This window comes from Zonotrichia leucophrys, chromosome 1, assembly GCF_028769735.1.
Source record: "Zonotrichia leucophrys gambelii isolate GWCS_2022_RI chromosome 1, RI_Zleu_2.0, whole genome shotgun sequence".
Lineage (NCBI taxonomy): Eukaryota > Metazoa > Chordata > Aves > Passeriformes > Passerellidae > Zonotrichia > Zonotrichia leucophrys.
Window position 1 is genome coordinate 103565752 of NC_088169.1, and position 19020 is coordinate 103584771.

The 19020-nt window shown below is 35.2% G+C and overlaps 1 protein-coding gene across 2 annotated transcripts in view; it reads right to left on the reverse strand.

Annotated features, from left to right (window-relative positions):
• NCAM2 (neural cell adhesion molecule 2) overlaps nucleotides 1–19020 on the reverse strand; it is a 273183-nt gene that overhangs the window by 117054 nt on the left and 137109 nt on the right. For both annotated transcript variants that reach the window (XM_064726512.1, XM_064726521.1), the window contains exons 2-6: nucleotides 17067–17141; nucleotides 15889–16095; nucleotides 13484–13627; nucleotides 9080–9217; nucleotides 4577–4694 (exon numbers count right to left, since the gene is read on the reverse strand). In XM_064726512.1, the coding sequence (XP_064582582.1) occupies nucleotides 4577–4694; nucleotides 9080–9217; nucleotides 13484–13627; nucleotides 15889–16095; nucleotides 17067–17141 (682 nt within the window). The remainder of the gene's footprint in view (nucleotides 1–4576; nucleotides 4695–9079; nucleotides 9218–13483; nucleotides 13628–15888; nucleotides 16096–17066; nucleotides 17142–19020) is intronic.

The window sequence follows — 19020 nt, forward strand, 5'->3', positions numbered from 1 at the left end:
CAAATTATTTCCTCTCAGTTGTTGTTGGCTAGCCACAACTTAGCAGGCAGGCATGTCTCCAGATGTTAGAATGAGCTGTGACCAGATGGTGCAGAAATAATAAAATCTGCAAGCAATTCTGAGGGCTGATTGAGGCTTGACCAGTCCATTTGGCCACCTTGGCCTGCACACAGCTTTTTCAAGAGGGCATTACTCAAAAATTATATTTTATTCAATATTCCTAGCTTTGGACATTACATTTTTTTCAAGATTTGAACAAAAAATATTTCCATTTTATTCTCACACAATGATAGCTACATATATTTCATATTTTCCTAAATAATATATTCTCTAAAAGTGAGGATACTGTTTTTTCATTGGGAGGATCGTAACTGTTAGTAGGAGTACCCTGTTATCCACATAGTTTGCACTTAGTACTAACATGTTTTTGTAAATAATTATAATCCACTTAGTTACCAACTTCAAGACATTATTATGATACTTGTTCACTTCCATTCCAAAGAAAATCGCAGAAACTGTTTTACAGAACAGGAAAGGCTTGATTTTCTATATTAGAGAAAACCAAACTTAACCAAAACCAGAACAAAGAGATAAAGCCACCCAAACCCATTACACAACAACAAATAAATAAACAAACAACAACAAAAAATCCCAAACAACCAAAAACTCCTGGTGATTTCTTTTAGGAGAGAAAAGTATTTATTCAAGGTTAGAAGTAATTTCCAGGTACCTGTTTTCACAATCATTGATATCTATAGCAGTTTCTCAGCATAAATGAGTATATGAGCATTTCCCTGGACCCTCTAGTGAGCAGAGAGATTCATATTGATGTTGATATTGGATAACAGGAAAACATGAATAATATACTTAAAGTGGATTATTTCTTTTGTGAGATAATTCTAAGTCCTGTCAGCAAAGACCAGGAAATTGATCCAGCTAAACTTTAGCAGTGTAAATTATCTCCACAGCTATAAACAATGTTTTCAGTAGGACAATTCACATGAGTAAAGATTTCCAGTTCATGACCTGTAGTTACATTAGGATCTTTATCTTTCACTCCTGGTTAAATTAATTCCATTAGTGCATTGCCTCTCTGAAGGTTATGCTTTACATTGATGTAATATCAGCTTCAACAGAGGTCCCAGTGCCATGGAGAATTAATTAGATTCTCTTAGTCCACGAAATATCAATAAAATATATAAATATATGAAATAGAGCAGCAACAAAATATATACATTGATAAATATCACTTTGATGACCTTTTCTTCTTGACAAGGTATTTCAAAGTGACTAATTTTTATAATTGCACTAAAGGATTTCTGGAGAAAAACTGACATATTAGTTCAGATGAATCCATTTCAAATTGATCTAAACTAAATCTCATCAGCACCTGGAAATAAAAATGGTCAATTAAATAGCTCAACTTCATCACATTAGCTAGTTTCTTGGCCAGCCAAGAGCTAAAAGTTTGATAGTATTGTTTTGTCCAGCATCTTGCTTACAGTCAACACGAGTCCCTTCAATAGTAATGTCATCTGATTTTAAAAATACAGATATTTATTATGGCCTATCTGAAGTTGGTCTGTTAAAATCAGTTCATTGGAAATCAAAAAGGAAACAAGGGTAGTAAAAATTCAAAAAATTTACTTTTTCAATTGACTAAGATAGCAGTGGACTGTAAGACTACCTTTGAATAGATGCAGATTATGCAGGCCTTAATAAAGAAACTTCATTTGACTGAATGATTGAATATGGGTGTGAGAGCCCATTTTAAAAGGCAACAAAGGCAGAAGAACATGGAAATGTATAAACACAAGTCCTCAGTCTTCATGAACCACCTTAACAAGCATGGATATAATTTTTACACCATGAAGACAAAATCCTGGAGCAGAATGGAGTAAAAAATCATTTACCACCCTTTTTGTCAGTACTTTTCCACAGCTCCTCAGGAGACTGAATATGGTTCAGAATGTTTTGTAATGAGACATCAGGAAAAGCTATAATTATGATTTTCTGTTAGAATATCTAACACCATCTCTCTGAGGCCATTAGCTATACCTAGCTAATCAGAGAATTCAGAAAACAGGCTTCCATGAAATCACTTTATTACACCAAGCCATTTTAAAAATGTTTAACCTGAGACAAATTAAACAAAATGACTGAACTCACATAGATAAAAGGTGAGGTTGGGTTTAAAACTGAACACAATTCCCTTAATTTGCTGTGACAAATAAGTATAATCCTTACAAAAGCACTAGTAAAACTTTATCAAATTCAAGATATAATTCCACTTGTTTATTAAAACTGAAACACAGTAAAACTGAGCTTAGTACCAACTTACTTTCAACATCAAAAAGAATACTAAACAGAACCAAATAGGGAATAATTTGCTATTCTGAAAAATATATTCAATTAGCTTTTCAGTGGATGACAAGCATATTAAGATTAGATAAATTTGTTTAGATAAACTTCCCTAATATTCATTGAAAATACTTTCTAGATCTTTCTCAAAATAAAGAAAAATATGTTGATCAGGTTTTCCTATGCTCAGTCTTATTACTGAAAAATCCCTGGCTGAACTATTGTAGAAAACCAAGGCCTTTATCTTGACATAATTTTTAGATAAGACCAAAGACAGGAGAAGAGATCATCTGATTATGAAATCATGGACCTGAAAATTTTAGGACAGAGATTTCAGAAATTTGATGCAGAAATTTAGGAATAGAATACCATTTATTATTGTTTGCTTTCTCTAAAAATAGAAGGAATTCTCTTTCCTCATTTTTTCCCTGCTTGTGTATCAATAATAATATATTGTCCCATGGATAAATGTTCTTTTTGATGTATCATTTTACAAAATCTCAGTGTCAGCAAATAAAAAAAAAAAAAGAACATTTTTTACTAACAAGAATTTACACCTTAATCAGATAAAATTAAAAGAGAATCAAAGGGGGAAAAATAAAACATCAAAAGGGAAGGGAGGGACATTAGCCAATATTCCTTATTATGAGATAGTTCCTGAAAGAGAAACAGAACAGAAGTTTGCACATGTATGATTCAATATGCAGTCCACAAACCTCAAAAGCTTCTGGAAAATCATTACAAAAAATATTTAATGAATTGTTTAAAAATTTAGCTCCTCAAGGGCTGTCCAACCAAAGGGAAATCCTTCAGTGGGCTCTGATCAGTGAACACAGAAATAAGTGTCTCTCCAAGACACTTGGACTGTGTGTGTACAATGGTATTTATAAAACATGGAAAAAATCCCACAACTGCTAATGGAGTTATCCACAAATGGTGGAAATTTATGTAATCTTCCTTCATATATACCATGATGCATGTTGTCATACACCAAAGACATTTAGGAGAGCAGATTTCAGGCAACTCTTATGAATTTTGAATTTAAAAAATGTCCTGACATCAAATAAAAATAATATGATCTGAATTTAATATGAGTTCTTTGATTTGGGCTATAATATTTTGGGTTTGTTTTTCCTCCTCTTTACTAAATTTTGAATTCTAAGCCACATTAAAGAATTACCTTTGCATTCTATTTATTTATATCTCCTGGGATTCAAATTGCATGAGAGAAAAATTCAACTTCACAACTGACCTTTGGCATAACAAGATTAAGATATCAAAAGAGAGAAACCAAATCTAACATTGTTCAAATGTTCCAAAGGAGGTGAAGAATTGATGAAAATCATTTCTATGCCCATTTTAAAAATGGGATGACCTTTTAATCCACTTGAAGTAATGTAAGTAGATGCAAATTATTCAGGTCTAAAATAGAAATGTGCACTGGTTTGAGATATTGAGATACTTTACATTCCAGAAATGATGCATATCTTTGTTGAAACTGAAAGAACACAGAGTAAATAGATATTTAAGTTTTTACAAATGTTATATGGTAAGTGCTCCCAAATGGCATAGCTATACTATGCTCATGTCATTGATATTATGAAAAAAACACACATGAGATTTAAAAGCAATTCCATTTTCAAAGTATTTTATGTTGATAAAATTATATGAAGTTACACTGAAACTTAGTCAATGACACATTCCTGGGTCCAACAAGTGTCTAAATTTGTACCTCTTTCTGAATCTCATTTAAATAGAGAGTGAAGGTTAAAATCTGTTTTTACAAACGTGGAAAGTGTTACTTCTTTTTTTTTTAATTTGTAGTCCTGACCTATACTGGATATTTATTTATTGGATAAACACGTATCTGTGTGTTTATGTGCAGAAGTCGTGTTTAGATTGTTCTTGTACTGTTTTTGAGATATGAACTTGTTTCTTTTCCACTCACACATGAAAAAAATAATGGCAATATGGTATTTTTGGTACTTTTTGCATTTACCTCGCTGGCAACCTGAGTGCAATTGAATTTGTGAAATTGTGAGTCTGTTCACACATTAATGCTTAATCCAGCCTTAGCAATGAGAATAGAAATGGACAGAAAATTATCTTAGAATTCAGTGGAGAAATTACGGTTGCACAGCTTAATGGACTGTGCTAGAAGATCAGGACACATTAAAACAATGTGCTCTGATGGGGAGACCTGGGCTGAACTCACCGGTACCAAGTGATCTCAGGGGGAGGCGATCCAGTGGCTCTGCAGAACAGAGTTACTGCCTCTCCTCGATCTGCCGTGGCATTGAAGGACTTCTGCAGCAGAATGATCGTAGGGGGCACTGGAAAATAAAACATTATGTCCAATGAATGAAAAATAAAATATTAGGTATTCCTGGTGAAATTCAAAACGCAGGATCCTTTGCTAATTTGGGAATTTGGGATTGCAATTAGGGATCAAGTTACCATGTGAATTACTGTTAGTAGTCTTTCTTCATATTTCTTAAATTCAACATTTTTAATATTATCAGGACATTTATAACTTTTATTTTTAATAGAATGAATTTTTTGAAGCCTTTTTTCAGTAGTTCAATTTTCTTAAAGAACATTCTATGATGACTAAAATTACACCTAACATGTATAAGTCAATACATACATAAGACATAAAACTATGTCCTGATGTTAGACAGTGTTTCTAAAAGAGGGATCAGTATACAGGAGCCTTGATTATGCATATTCAATCCTTTTACTGAGCTTTAGCATATTTCCCAGCCAGGAATATCACCAGCTTCCAAAGGCCAAATGCAATGCAATGGATGCACCAATGCGATGTGCACCCAATGGATACAATCTATTTGTATTTCCAAGAATTTAATTTTGTTTTCATAGTGACAAATGTTTTCTGTTCTTGATGGGATTAAATAATTAGAAAAAAATAACATTTAAAATATTAATAATAATCAAATAATAACATTTTAAACTGTTATAAAATCATAACAGTTCACAAAGAACCTCTACCCAATCAAAAAAATAGCAATCATATTGGAGACAGAACAACTCACAGGCTGGTATTTAACATATTTGTTTACATATCCTCTTCTATTATTTAACATTCAAATATGAAGTGTTCAAGGCCAGATTGGATGGAGGTCTGAGGAACTGGGTGCAGCAGGTGTCCCTGCCCACGGCAGGTGTTTGAAACTAGTTGGTCTTTAAAGTCCCTCCAATCCAAACTATTCTCTGATTCTATGAAACATTCAAATAAAAACAATTTAGATGAGAGTTGGTATATGGAGAAGAATGAATACCACAGAAAGTGAGAGGAAAGGGAAAAGATTAGGGCTTCACAAAATAAAGGTCAGCTATCAAGAAAATCCTGGGAGATGACAGAGTGACTCAGTTATCATTTTTATCTTTACTCTTTACTAGTGAAAAGATGAAACAGGCAACCCCAATGAATTTGTTTTTAGTTTTCCATTGCATTCCACCAGATTTTTCTCACCCATTTTTGAAAACCAACTGTTGTGGCTCTCTACCAAATATTTCAGAAGCTTTTTCACTTCTGAATCTTAAATATATCAAATTAATATAAAATCATGTACCAGAATTATCAATGATAAGCAATTGTGTGTTTTTATGTACTTTTCACACTTTTTAATGGTGTGTTTCATAGTGTTTTCACAGATCACTTCTCTCCTATCTGAAATTGCATGGGCCATTACTCAGCACACAAAACCCTTCTGCTGTGCAATGGGAATTTATACATCTCCAATAAAAAAAAAATTCCCATAATCCTACTTAGAAAGCTTTTAATGCTTTTTAGCTATTTTGCAGTGCCTGGACCTTGTAAATGGACCTTGCCTGGACCTATTGTAATGCCTGGACCTTGAAAATAGTTGGGAACATGAGGAGATAGCTCTTTGCTAGAAGTAGCAGGCTCTTCACTGTTCACCACTAAGAACTCCAGGACTGTGACCTGGTTCAGTGCATTACTTAAGTGCTTCAATCTTACAAGAGATACCATAATGACAATGAAATTAAATATTATTTTCTCATTTGAAAAGTAAAATTTTATTTTGCTCATAATTTTTCAAGGAATAAATCTGTTTTCATGCTTGTATATACATAGATTGTATCTAAAGTGTAAAGCTACAAGAGGAAAAGTGAAATGAAGGCATGCTGCTAAGTCTCATTTCATATTTAAAGCAGAGTGTCTAAACTGAGTCCCATATTACTGTGTAAATAGCTCTCTTTCATTAACTTCACTGAGATCAGGATGACTTTTTAATTTATGAACTTCTCAGATAGTAATAAGTAAATCTAAGTAGTACATTAGGGAAAAATAATTAAAAAAAAGAAAAAAAGAATAGGGAAAACCAAAGCGAGACAAAAAAACAAGTAAAATAAATTTTTGTTTACAGGAGGACTTGAATTCTTTCATTCTCCTCTATATAAACCATTTGTAGCCACAGAAAATCGTGACAATCAGATCTCACTGTAAATACAACTAGAAAAGAAATGCTACAATAATTTTAGCGTTGAAAGTAGAAAAGAAACATAAACATTAGATTTCTAAGAGATAATCTAGCTGTCAAATTCTTACCCATTAAACCCTCCAAGGATTTCCATACATTAGAAATTACTCCGATATCAAATTTTGTTGCAGGATTTAATTTTTTTGAGTACATTTGCAAACTATTCATATGCAAACTTTAATTAAAAAAAAAACAAACTACTATAATTAACATAGTATGCCAGATTTCATAAAGTGCCCCTGAGCTCTTTTGTTTCAGTTTATCCTGCTTTGGAGACCTTACATATTTCTATCCTGGTTTAATTGAAACCAGGACAACTTTTTCATTGAACTCAATGCTCCTGTGGGTCCCTTCCAATTCACCTCATTCTTATTATAGAAATATTTTTAGCATATATTTTGCAAATTCCTGTAGATTCTACAGTAACTGTAGCAAGATGAGGAAATAAAGCTCAGTAAAGCTCTAAAGTTGAAAAACTTTTACATACATATACTTTCGTGATGATATTTTCTTTTTATCACAAGCTTAGATTATCCTTCAAAGTAAGTATTTTTTATTTCTCTTTTGGAAAAGGCAGATGCAGTGGATATATGGCTATGTAGCTTTTGGTGGCCTATATACTGATCACTGATTCCTTTCTTTTTCTTTTTTTTTTCTTTCTATTTCTTTTTTTTCTTTTTTTTCTTTTTGTTTTTGAATCAAGTTCATTTATAGGCTTTTTTTCACACAATAAAAAAAAACACACACACACTACATTTTTTTCCTGCATTTTAATATTAAAACACTAGAATTTTTTTTCTGCATTTTAATATTACTCTAAAAGCTTTTTTGGATCAAATTTTATCCCTTCAACTTCATGTAGGCAAACCTATTTATTACTATAAATGAAGCAGGAAATAGCTCTTAATTGATGTCACTCCACATGACCAACCATGTCATAATCACTTATTTGGCAGCTCTTTCTCCTCCCAGGACTGAAGTTTAGAGATGATAAGATGGACCAGATTTTTTTAATTCAACAAAAAATGATGTGAAGTCTGACCATGATTTGCAGACCAATGTTTTAGGTTAAATACAGACTGTCTCAGCTCAGCTGCATATAAATATAGATGAAAGGTAATCAGAAGGTGGATTCATATCCCTGTACATTAATAGAAGGAGAGGAAAATCTCATTTGGCATTTTAAATGCTACCAGGTGCACTGTTGGAATCCTACATAACCAGGAATTGTGGTAATGCAGCACCAGAATGTACCACCCACAACAATCTAGAAAATTCTGCCTCAGATGTTGCTGCCTGACTAAGAAATATCTGCGGCAGAATCTGCTCCTCCTGCTGAAACTGGCTGCGCCTTCACCTCACATAATGATTTGTGTTTACTGGGGTTTGCTGGGAAGGACCAGTCAAGGGCACAGCATTTAAAGCTCTGAACCTAAGACACACTGAGGAAGATTTCACTGGAAATCTGACATTAAACAGACTGCAGAGATAAAAAATGCCCTTTATGAACGGTGTCCTTTCCAGGCAATATATGAAGAGATAGTTATCTTTCACCAGGTCAGTGCAGAGTTTAAGAGAGGTTGAGTTAAATGCTCCCTCTTGTCTCAATTCATTGATTTTCCCTCTTAGAGGTCTATTATAAACTAATAAAATGTATAATGCAAATTTTCAGGCAACTCCTCACATATTTTATTCCTCACAAAAATAAAATTTGAAAAAATCTGTAAGTAATGCTGTTAATAAAATGTATCTGTGGCTTTTGGGACAGCTCACAAAGTATATTACACAGTGAAAGCGAATAACTATGAAAAATCAAGTGTGTTTTTTAAGAGTAAATGACAAAAACACTGAAAAAAAGACTGAACTGAACTACTACAATCTGAAATTCAATTCTTGAAATAATTATTGTTCTGTAAATGATGAATATTAATGATCCATTATTATTACCATAAATATGCTTTACATGTTTATATTTACTGATATTATGAAATGTAATGAATTCTATTTACACACTACAGTAGGTTGTTTTTTTTTTAATACTAAGGAATTACATTTATAGGAAACCAATAATAAACAGGTGTGACAATTATATTAACCAGTTTCATAAAGGTTTTTTAGAATTTGATACATGTTGAAATAGGCCATAATAATCAAATAAAGCAAGAAGTCAATTCGTCAACTTTACTCCTTACCGTTCACAATAACAATTATGTCCCGAAAGTCAATTTCTCCTCTTGCTTCCACTCTTCCTTCACATCTGTAAACTCCTTCATCACTTTTATTGATCTTGAGAATTTGGAGATTATTGTTTGCTAATATCGCAAATCGATCTAGAAAGAAAAATAAGAGATCAAGTGGCATAAATCAAATAAATCAAGATAACTTGAGGAACACTAACTTAAATTATTAATATTTACGTACTTTCTCTGTACAGTCCGAATACTCATTGACAAAATATTTGTACATTTAAAAAGAAAATGTAGGCTGAGAAGTTTGGGGTTTCTTCATTCCAAAGCACATTGAAATTCCTAGAATTCAATCTGGATTTTTCACCCATAATTTCCTATTACTCCAAGAAGTAATCAACTGTAGGTTAAATAAAAATTTATTGCAAAATGAGTAGAATACTCGTGAGCATTTACACAGAATAAAAAAAGATTAAATGGAAAAAAAAAGACTCAAAAATTAAATTGAACAATTTTTAATAAAATAAGCAACAAAATGCTGTTTCCCTCTCCATTTAGACTATCTGTCTTTGCGCCCATTCTACAGCCCAATGTTTAATGATTTTCAGCTTGCTTGTCCTTCCCTCCTCATGTTCCTTTCTTCATTCACTCTTGGTCAATGATATATTTCACCACCTTCTAACACTTCTTCACAGAAATGGCAACAAAGATATAGCCCCAAAAAAGAAAGCACTCTATCTTCTGCAAAGGCCAGCATAAACTGAAATTCAGTAGACATTTTGAGGAGCTGAAGGACACTGTAAAATCAGGCTCTGAAAGAAAACCACGTATACACTTTTCTGCACATGCAGCAGCAAAAATTATAATCTTCAGGAGTAAACTGGACCTGAACTTAATTTTTCCTCTCCCTTCTCTTTGAACTGGTTTATTGGGTTTACGTGTTGATCTGTTGGCCTCAAGGAACAGATATTTCCTTTGTAATCCATGGAAGATCCTATGCTACAGCAAATTCATCATGAACTACAATCCAGAGAAAGGATCCACACTGGAAATGTCACAGATTGACCACAGGCCCCATTCCCCATCTCCCTGCATTCCTTGGGGTGGGCAAGGTAGAGGACTCAGCAAGGAAAGAGTAAAGTCTGAGAAAAAGGAGAGCAGAGATATTGCTTTAATTTTGTCTTGTGTTTCACCATTCAACACTATTTAACTTGCAATAAATTTAATTAATTTTCCCCTCCGTCAAACCCATTTTGCTAATGCCAGTGAGCATTCTCCCTGGCTTAATCTCAACACAATTTTTGTCTCATTTTCTCCCATAATCTTGTTGTCTTTAGGTTTTTTTTTTTTTTTTTTTTTGCAACACTTTTGGGGGGGATACAGAAGTGGCTTCTTTGAGAAGCTTCTAGAAGTTTCTCCAAGTCCTAGGGAGCCACTGCCAGCAGGCTCTAAAAAGGACCTGCCCCTGGCTGAGCCCATCAGCAGCTCTGGGATAACTGATTTAAGAAAGGGAAAATTAATGTGTAACAGCAATTCTATCCAGGGGAGGAGTGAGAAGACTTGAGCAGAACCACCCTGCAGACACCCAGGTCAGTGAAGAAGGAGGAAGAGGAGGTGCCAGAGCAGACATTGCCCGGCAGGCCATGGTGCACACCAGAGAGAGGCAGCTGTGCCCCTGAAGCCCATCAGGTCCACAAGGGAGCAGAGATCCACCTGCAGCCCCTGGATCAGACCAGGTGGATGCCTGAAGGAGGCTGTGAGCCTGTGGGAAAGCTGTGCTGGAGCACGCTCCCTCTCAGGACCTGTGAACCCATGGAGAGAGGAACCCATGGAGAGAGGAACCAGTGCCATAGCAGGTTTTGTGCCAGGACTGGAATGCCCATACTGGAGTTGCTCCAGAAGAACTGCAGGCTGTTGGAAGGATTGCTGAAGTTCATGGAGGTGTCTCCATGCTGGAGCAGAGGAAGAGTATGAAGAGTCCTCTCCTGAGGAAGAAGGAGCACCAGGTGACAGTGTTTGGAGTCATGTTTAGCACAAGAAGAAAGAAGGTATGAGACAAAGGTGCAATTTAAGACTTTTATTTCTCACTATTCTATTCTGATTATGTTCATAATTATATTTTCCTCGAGTCAAATCTGTTTTGGCAATTGGCAAGTGATTTCTGCATGTCCTTATCTTGATCCATGAACCTTTTATTATATTCTCCCCCTCCTGTCCAGTTTCAGAGAAGGTCATTGAGTAGCTTTGGTGACAGCTGATATCCAGCCAAGGTAAACCTCTTGAGGGGGGTGAGTGAGAGAAAGGTTGGGTGGGTGCCTGGGAGCTCACCAAGGTAAACCCACCAAAACTAGTCAATATTAACGCACTCTTCTGAGGAGAATGACTTCCTGCAATTCACTGAATGTGGGTTTTGAAGAACATGAACTCCTGTTATTCAGCTGTTCTTGTTCTATTTTGCACCTTTCAATACAGGAGGATGATGAGATTTAGCATTTAACTTTCATTTTTAACTATCAAACAAATGACTTCTACTAGTAGCAAGAATTCTACCATAAAATGAAGTGAGAAATGAAAAAAAAAAAAAATAACATCATGCTTCACCTGATAGAATTTTATAGGACATTAACATCATCGACATATTTACGCTAATTATGTCTGGTTTGTTAAAAGTCCAGCTTGAATATTAATGACATTTCATACATTACCAGAAACAAAATATATCTTCTCCTGTTCTGCTCCTACACAATGGCCTACACAGAACCATGCCTCCAAATATTTTGAAATGGGGAGATCCAGTCCCTCTTTAAACCTTTAAGCATTGGTAAACCTCTTTTGGTTGGTTTTTTGGGGGTTTTTTTACCATAGACATGCGATGTGTAAGATGAACAGAAGGGCTGGAGGTGATCTCCATTTTTAAAAACAGTGAAAAAATGAGGGTTCATTTAGTATCAGGAAACAAAAACTAAATGTTGGCTGCATAGCTTTTCAAATTTCATTGTAGAAAAATGGATACAGCAGTAGATATTCCCAGAGTATACCAGAAGTTCACTGTGCCGTGGATATCTTGATAAAATTGTGCCCTTTGCTAAGCAGATTTGAATTGGTGAATCTGGAAGTAACCGGGCATTACACTACTCCAGATCATCACTGCATTTTTGAGACTCAATTCCCTCAACTCAACTTCAAACGCCTGATTTAGAACAGTCAATCGCATGACCTCCCCCTTCAGTCATATCACATGTTAAGTGGTGGGGCTGACAAGAAGGGCTTATGTCTTTCCAGTGCCACTCAACCCAATCTGGAGGAATTTTTGGCTCATGGTTTGTAAATGTTGCTGTATGTGTACCAGGCTTTGAGCCAGTATGTCCAATAAAATACTGGCTAATAGTAGGACATTACTGAAGAGCTGTTGACTAAAATATTGAAACCTAATCAAAACTTTCTTTCCCAATGGAGAGCAACCAAAGACTGAATCCACCAGTATCAACCAAGCTTTTTTTCCCCCCTAACAACTGTTCCACATTTGCTTATTTGACTTCATAAAGCCCCAAACAAACTCTTCATTTTCTTTTTGAAATAAAGAAAAACAATAATTTTTGAAAGAATAAGAATTTTAAACATGTATTGGTACTCTGAGTTTCATTACATGCAGAGAGAAAAACTGATGGGAAATTAGAAATACTGATTAATTGACAATGTTAGTTCAATTTCCAGAAAATGTAAAAAAGTCCTGTTTTGGCTAAGATGATTATTGAGACAGCACTGAAAAAAACGATTCAAAGTTTTTGTGGGGGGTAAATAGAAAAAATACTGTTTGCCTAGGTAATTGCCTCTCTAGAGACTTAGAACTTACACGTGGGGAAAGTGAGATTTATCTTAAGCCAAGCTTTATCAGTCCAGCCTCAGCAGATTACTTATATCCCAGTTACCTGTAACTCAGAGGATAACGAGCAAACTCTCACAATGATGCAAAATACCTCTCCACCTGGAATTCTCTGAGCAACTGGGCAAGTACCCCAAAGTCAGGGCTGTATAAGGTCAGTATCACAGCTTGGTCTGCAGTGAAGTTCATCTCTGTGTGTTTTAAATGTTTTCAGCTCCTACAGACCAGGCACACCAGGAAGAGATCCTGTGAGGGAGCTCCCAGAAATCTTTTGGGAATTTGGAAACTCATGCTACATCTAGGCAAAATTCCCATTGGGAAAAAAGACACATGGGGGAAACCATTGTACACAGATTCTCTACAGATCACAGAACCTGGTAAAATTACATTTAGGCTGACGGGCTAATCAAAACCCCCCATTAAAATCCACCACAAAGTCCACTAGGACTTTAAAAAAACCCTTTTTTAAAAATAATGTTTTAATATGAATTGGAATGTATAACTGAAAGAGTTACCAAAATACTAACTGTCAGCAATAGCTGTGACTTCCTCATTGCGATACAACCAGCTGACAATGGGAGCAGGTGAACTCGTAACACGGCACACAACTTCTGCATCTTCCCCCTGCCTGAACTCTTGTGGAGACACTATGTCCCGAAAAGTGAGCTTTTCTGGAAAGGAAAAAAATAAAAAAAGAAAACACAATACAGTAAGAGTCTTAACATAGCATTAAATTATATTCAATAACAAGATAAACACCACTATTAAAAATCTGCTTATTGTGACAGTACAGAATTATTTCCATAACATAATTTTCCCACATAAGACTCCGATCATCCTGGACTCCGCCTGTAAAAATTACTGTACAATCCTTTTGTATTATGCAAAATGTTGTTCATTTATATACATTCTGCAGGTTTTATAAACATATTTTCATTGTTTTCAATGTTCCAGAACACAGTTTTTAAATTCTACATCTTAGAGGTTTATATATTCATGTTGATAGTTTATTTACTCTCTTGTGGGTTTTATTCCTCATTATTCTGTTATTGAATTAACACCTCATGTTTTTATTCTATTAATTCTTCCATAAAAACATTAAAATTTGGAAAATTCTCATGAGAAAAGTGGAATATTTGCATCACTGCAAAAAACAGCAGCTGAGTAAAATACAACATTAAAAGGCCGGTGAGAACCTATTGGGTCTATTATGACTATTAAGTCATAAGAAATTTTATCATTATTTTTAGGAATTAACAAGATTGTTTTAGGTCTGCTGAGGCTTTTAATTCTTCCAATCTCAAAGAAACAAATTATATTTGATTTTCCACATGTGTCGAATAAATCCAGTAGGTTTAGAAGTCCAAGATGCTATTAATCCTTGATCTCATATAAGATACAATGCAGGTGATTAACACGCAAAAAGAAAAAAAAAATCTGGAAGAATTCTTGCACACAGAATAAACAAATCAACCTATGTTCTCTCAGGTCAAAGATGGCCAATTACATTTCAGAGTAAAATTTGGGGAGCTTTTTCCAGAGATGCAGCTTCATCTCTGTTTGTTTGTGTAGATATGCGTGCAGGCTCAAATAATCCACACACAGCAGAGGGAGAACAGTTTTATTGTTACATGTCTCATACATATTTGTATGAAGTAAAGAAAAAACCTCTCACAGACATCTGAGAGTCCTAAAAAACAGGCCCTAAGACTACCAACAAGCAATCCTGTTTTTTTTCTAACATCACAAATACAAATAAGGAAATTTTACATGTCTGTTCCCACAAACCTTAACATTACTTGTGTAGGTTTGTGGGTTTGTCTTACCTCAGAATTATTAAAATTAACACATGCAAATGCTTCTAAAGGTTTCTACTTTTCTCAGCATTCTGCTGATGGAGTAACTGACAGTTTTATGCATACAAATGAATTCCTGAAAAATCAAAATCCTTTGATTTGTGAGATTTCAAGCCACCATGTAATCACTTCTAACTGGTATCACTCGTTTATCGGTTGTTTAATCAGAAGATTTTCTTTTTTTCATCTTCTTTTTTAATCTATATCTTTTGTTATCTGAGCTATCTGTACCTCTCAGAAGCAGTGCTTTACCGCTCTACTCTGTACTTTTTGTCTCATTGTAATTCCTTCACATTTAAAAAAAAACTGTTCTCCAATGAACTTAGATCCTAACTCATGTGATGGGCTGCTGGCATATGCCCCATCTTTCACCAACAAAGACCCTGCCTCACATCTTCACTGCTTGTTTAATGCACAGCTTTTCGGTACATTTGATTGATCTAAAGAATGTCATACAATGTAGTTATTCAGCACTGAGAAAAAAGCTACTCAAATCTCTCAGAGAATGTCATACTACAATAGAAGGCATTTATTTTTCAAATATACTCCTCAAATTGTTGCTTGCAATTGAAATCCATTTTGGTTACTTATCACACTGAGCTTCAATGGCTTATGTCAAAACTCATTCATAAGGCCAAGAATAGCAAAAGACAGAGATTAAAATAACAATTCAGTAAAAAATCTATTTTTAAAGTCATATATTGCACTTCCTGCACTTTTATTTATGCACATATTTGTAATATTTTGTAGTTTGTAAACTGTACACACACTTGTAATACGAATGATACTGATCTACTTTTTTCCTCCTATTTTCTAATTTCTTTGAGGGGCAGACAGTGAACCCTCATAAGATGGCATCCTAAAATACAGGAGAAAAGCAATCTACAGTAGTTATAAGTGGCCCTCCAATTAATTAAAATCTTTGTCTTAATGTCTACTTACTAAAATGCACGAGATGCAATTATTTGGAAGATTAAATTCAGAGCTTGGGATGATATTCTGAGAGGCTTTACTTTCTCTATGCGAGTGTCTTTTAAAAGAGTCTTTTATTTGTCAATTGATGGTATTTTACTTACGATAAATCTCCAAAACCACAGTAGCTTCTTGAGTTTGTCCTTTAGCATCTGTTGCTTGGCACCGGTATATGCCAGCATCTTCTATGTTTGCGTTGTAAATGGTGAGGCGTGAGCGGATGCCTTCCTTCTGAACAACCACCCTCTGACTGGAAACAATCTTCTCTCCCTGGGGGTTGTACCAATCTATGGTCTCAGGCTCACCAATGGCTGCAAACAAAAGCAAAACCGATGCAAATTTAGACATTTAGAAGGGACGTCGTGCAACGCGTATGCCTACCCAATGCACAGTCTGGGCAGTGTCAGGAATTGAAAATGAATTCAGGAAGAATTTTTTCACGGAAAGGGTTGTCAAGCACTGGCTACCCAGGAAGATGGTGGAATCACCCTGGAGGTGTTTGAGGGATGACTGGATATGGCACTCAGTGCAGTGCTCTAGTTGACAAGGTGGTGATCCGTCAAAACATAGACTTGAGAGTCTTGGAGGTCTTTTCCACTAAGTGATTCTGTGATTCTGCAATGTCAGCTAATTGCTAAATTATGTCAGTTGTAAGAAAGGCAGGACAAAACTGCAGGCAGATGTACAATCTTTGAGACAGGGTAAATAGCAGCTAAAGGATCTCAAGAGAGGGAAAAAACCACAAAAAAGTATAAAGTCTTATAGGAAAAAAACAGGCTGACAGTGACTGTATTAACAGGTCAGGTCACCTGGTAATCATATTGACAGTGTAGTCAGGCCATGTGTCACTGCCAATGGAATATCTCAACTCAGCACCATCAAGGATCCATATCAATCAGCTAAAAATGCAAATTCTCATTCTCCTGACTGATTACTGCCTCACCAGAAAAAAAATCTCCTTGGATGTCTCATTAAGTTGGAGAGGATTTAATTCTTTAGTTTAAATAAGTGACAATTTTTGAACTACAAAAACATCCTAACAGATATAAACTACTTGTACTGATACAGAGAATTCAAATTGATTCAGTGTGTGAAATGAAGAAATCCTAGGCTGGAAATGTGAAGCCAGTGAAGTCCTAGTATTTGTCACAGTTCTCACAAGTCAATGGGAATGTACAACAATATATTAATTTAATATTGTGAAACAACTACTTACTACTAATATAGTAAAATTTGAAAATTTAACACAAATTACATACCTACAAATAAAATTAATACATACCTGTGCATGTGAAGAACTTGGATTCACCCACACTGAGCTCAACTTTGCTAAGTGAAATTGTTACTTGAAGTAAAGCTGAAAAATATAAAGTAGATTGTAAATTATATTTGGGAGTTTATCAGTTTAAATCTTATATTGTCAGGTTTTTTATTACTTTCATTCTGTATATTGAACCTGTTCTACAAATATGAAATTATAACTAGACATTTTTATGTTTAGAGCAAAAGTAGATATTGAGATAGAGAAAACAATCTAAATAAGGATGCTACACGTTGACAGCCTTATGTCCCAAACCTGAGGACAAAATTACAGAAGAGGGAAAAAAAAAGAAAATTTGATAGAAATATACATGAACATAAAACTAGAAATTAAATGAGAAAAAAGTGATTTCTAACACACTGAACAAGGGTAAATCATGCCTGACTAACTCCACCATCTACTAGGGTAAAATTATAAATTTTGTGTACAAGAGAAGAACAGTGGGTGGAAATTACCTTGACTCAGCCAAGGCTTTTGGCTTTCCCTCCCACAATATTCTCATATTTGAGTGTATTGGATATAAAAAGCAGGGTTTTGTTAGTGGGGCTGGTTGCAGGGGAGGGAGTTCAGAGGTTGTGCTGTGACAGATACAGGCAGTTCCAGCCGGGTCATGATGGAGCCACTGCAGGACACAACTGAGAGGGCTGAAGGAGTTTGGAGCACCTCTTAGAACACCAGAGAGAGAGACAAGAGGGCCAAAGCGATAAGAGGTGCTCCATGGCACAATTGGCAACACTCCAGGGCTCTGGCCAACGCACGAGCCCATGAGAGAGCAAACACATCCTGAAAGGACTGTGGATAACGCACAATAAAAAGGAGGAAATGAGTTAGGCAGAAGGAGCTGTGGAAGAAAAGAGTGAAAAGGAAGGAATGACAGAAAGGAATCACTGTGTCCTCAGTCCAGCTCCCTGTGTTATCCATCACCTCACTGAATGGATTGTTACCTGCATGGGTGATGGTAATAAGGGGAGTGAAGGCCAGGAATAGGAGGGACTGGTGTCTGGAGTCTGGGAAAGAGGTAGAAAGGTGTTTTCCATAAGTCTCTATGGGTTTTTTATGTGAAAAATTTTACCCACGAATATAACTTCAAAACTTGCTAAAACCCACAGCTATTCAGTTCTGTTTATAGGAAAAATTCAAGAAAAGCTGAGCACAGAAAAACTATCATCAAAGTACTATCCATACACATTTACTTAATATTAAGAGAAAATTGCAGTAAAATAGATTTGCTATTAACTTTTATGTAATTAGGATTAATAAGCAAGAATTAGATGCGAATTTTTTGTTCCAATAGTCATATCAAAAGCTACACAAAAAAAGGCAAAGAAAACTGAAGATTACATCAGTATCAGTTTCCCAACCTAAACTTAACAGAACTGGGTATTTTCCACAAAAATTCCCCACAAACAAACAGAAAAATTAAACATCAGATATCTGTAAAGCACATAACATTTTTCATGAGATTTCCTGAATTGTGAGTGCTTTTCCTAAGAAGATCATCATAATTGATTTTTTTTAGTGAATATTAATATTTTATATCCTCTTAACATAAGAGAAGAGCTAAGAAAAAAAAAAAAAAAACAAACAACAAAAAAAAACAAAACAGTAAAAAGCCATAAAGAAAATATCCCGCCTCAGGCAAAGGTAAATATCTGTGTGCACTCTGCTAAAATCAAAAATTCTCAGCCCATAAAGACAATCAGGAAGAGGGCAGGACTGCCTAGTCCAGAAAGAAGCTGAAAGGGAATGTAAAAATGTTGAATCTATGACTATAGAGGAAGGAGTAGTGGAATTTCCAGTGCAACAGTGAGGAGCACAGTGAAGGCTCCTTTAGGACACACAGAGCCCTGACAGAGGAAGAGCTGGCTTGTTCTCATCTCTGGTCTTTACACCCATGGTACCAAAAGCAGAAGCA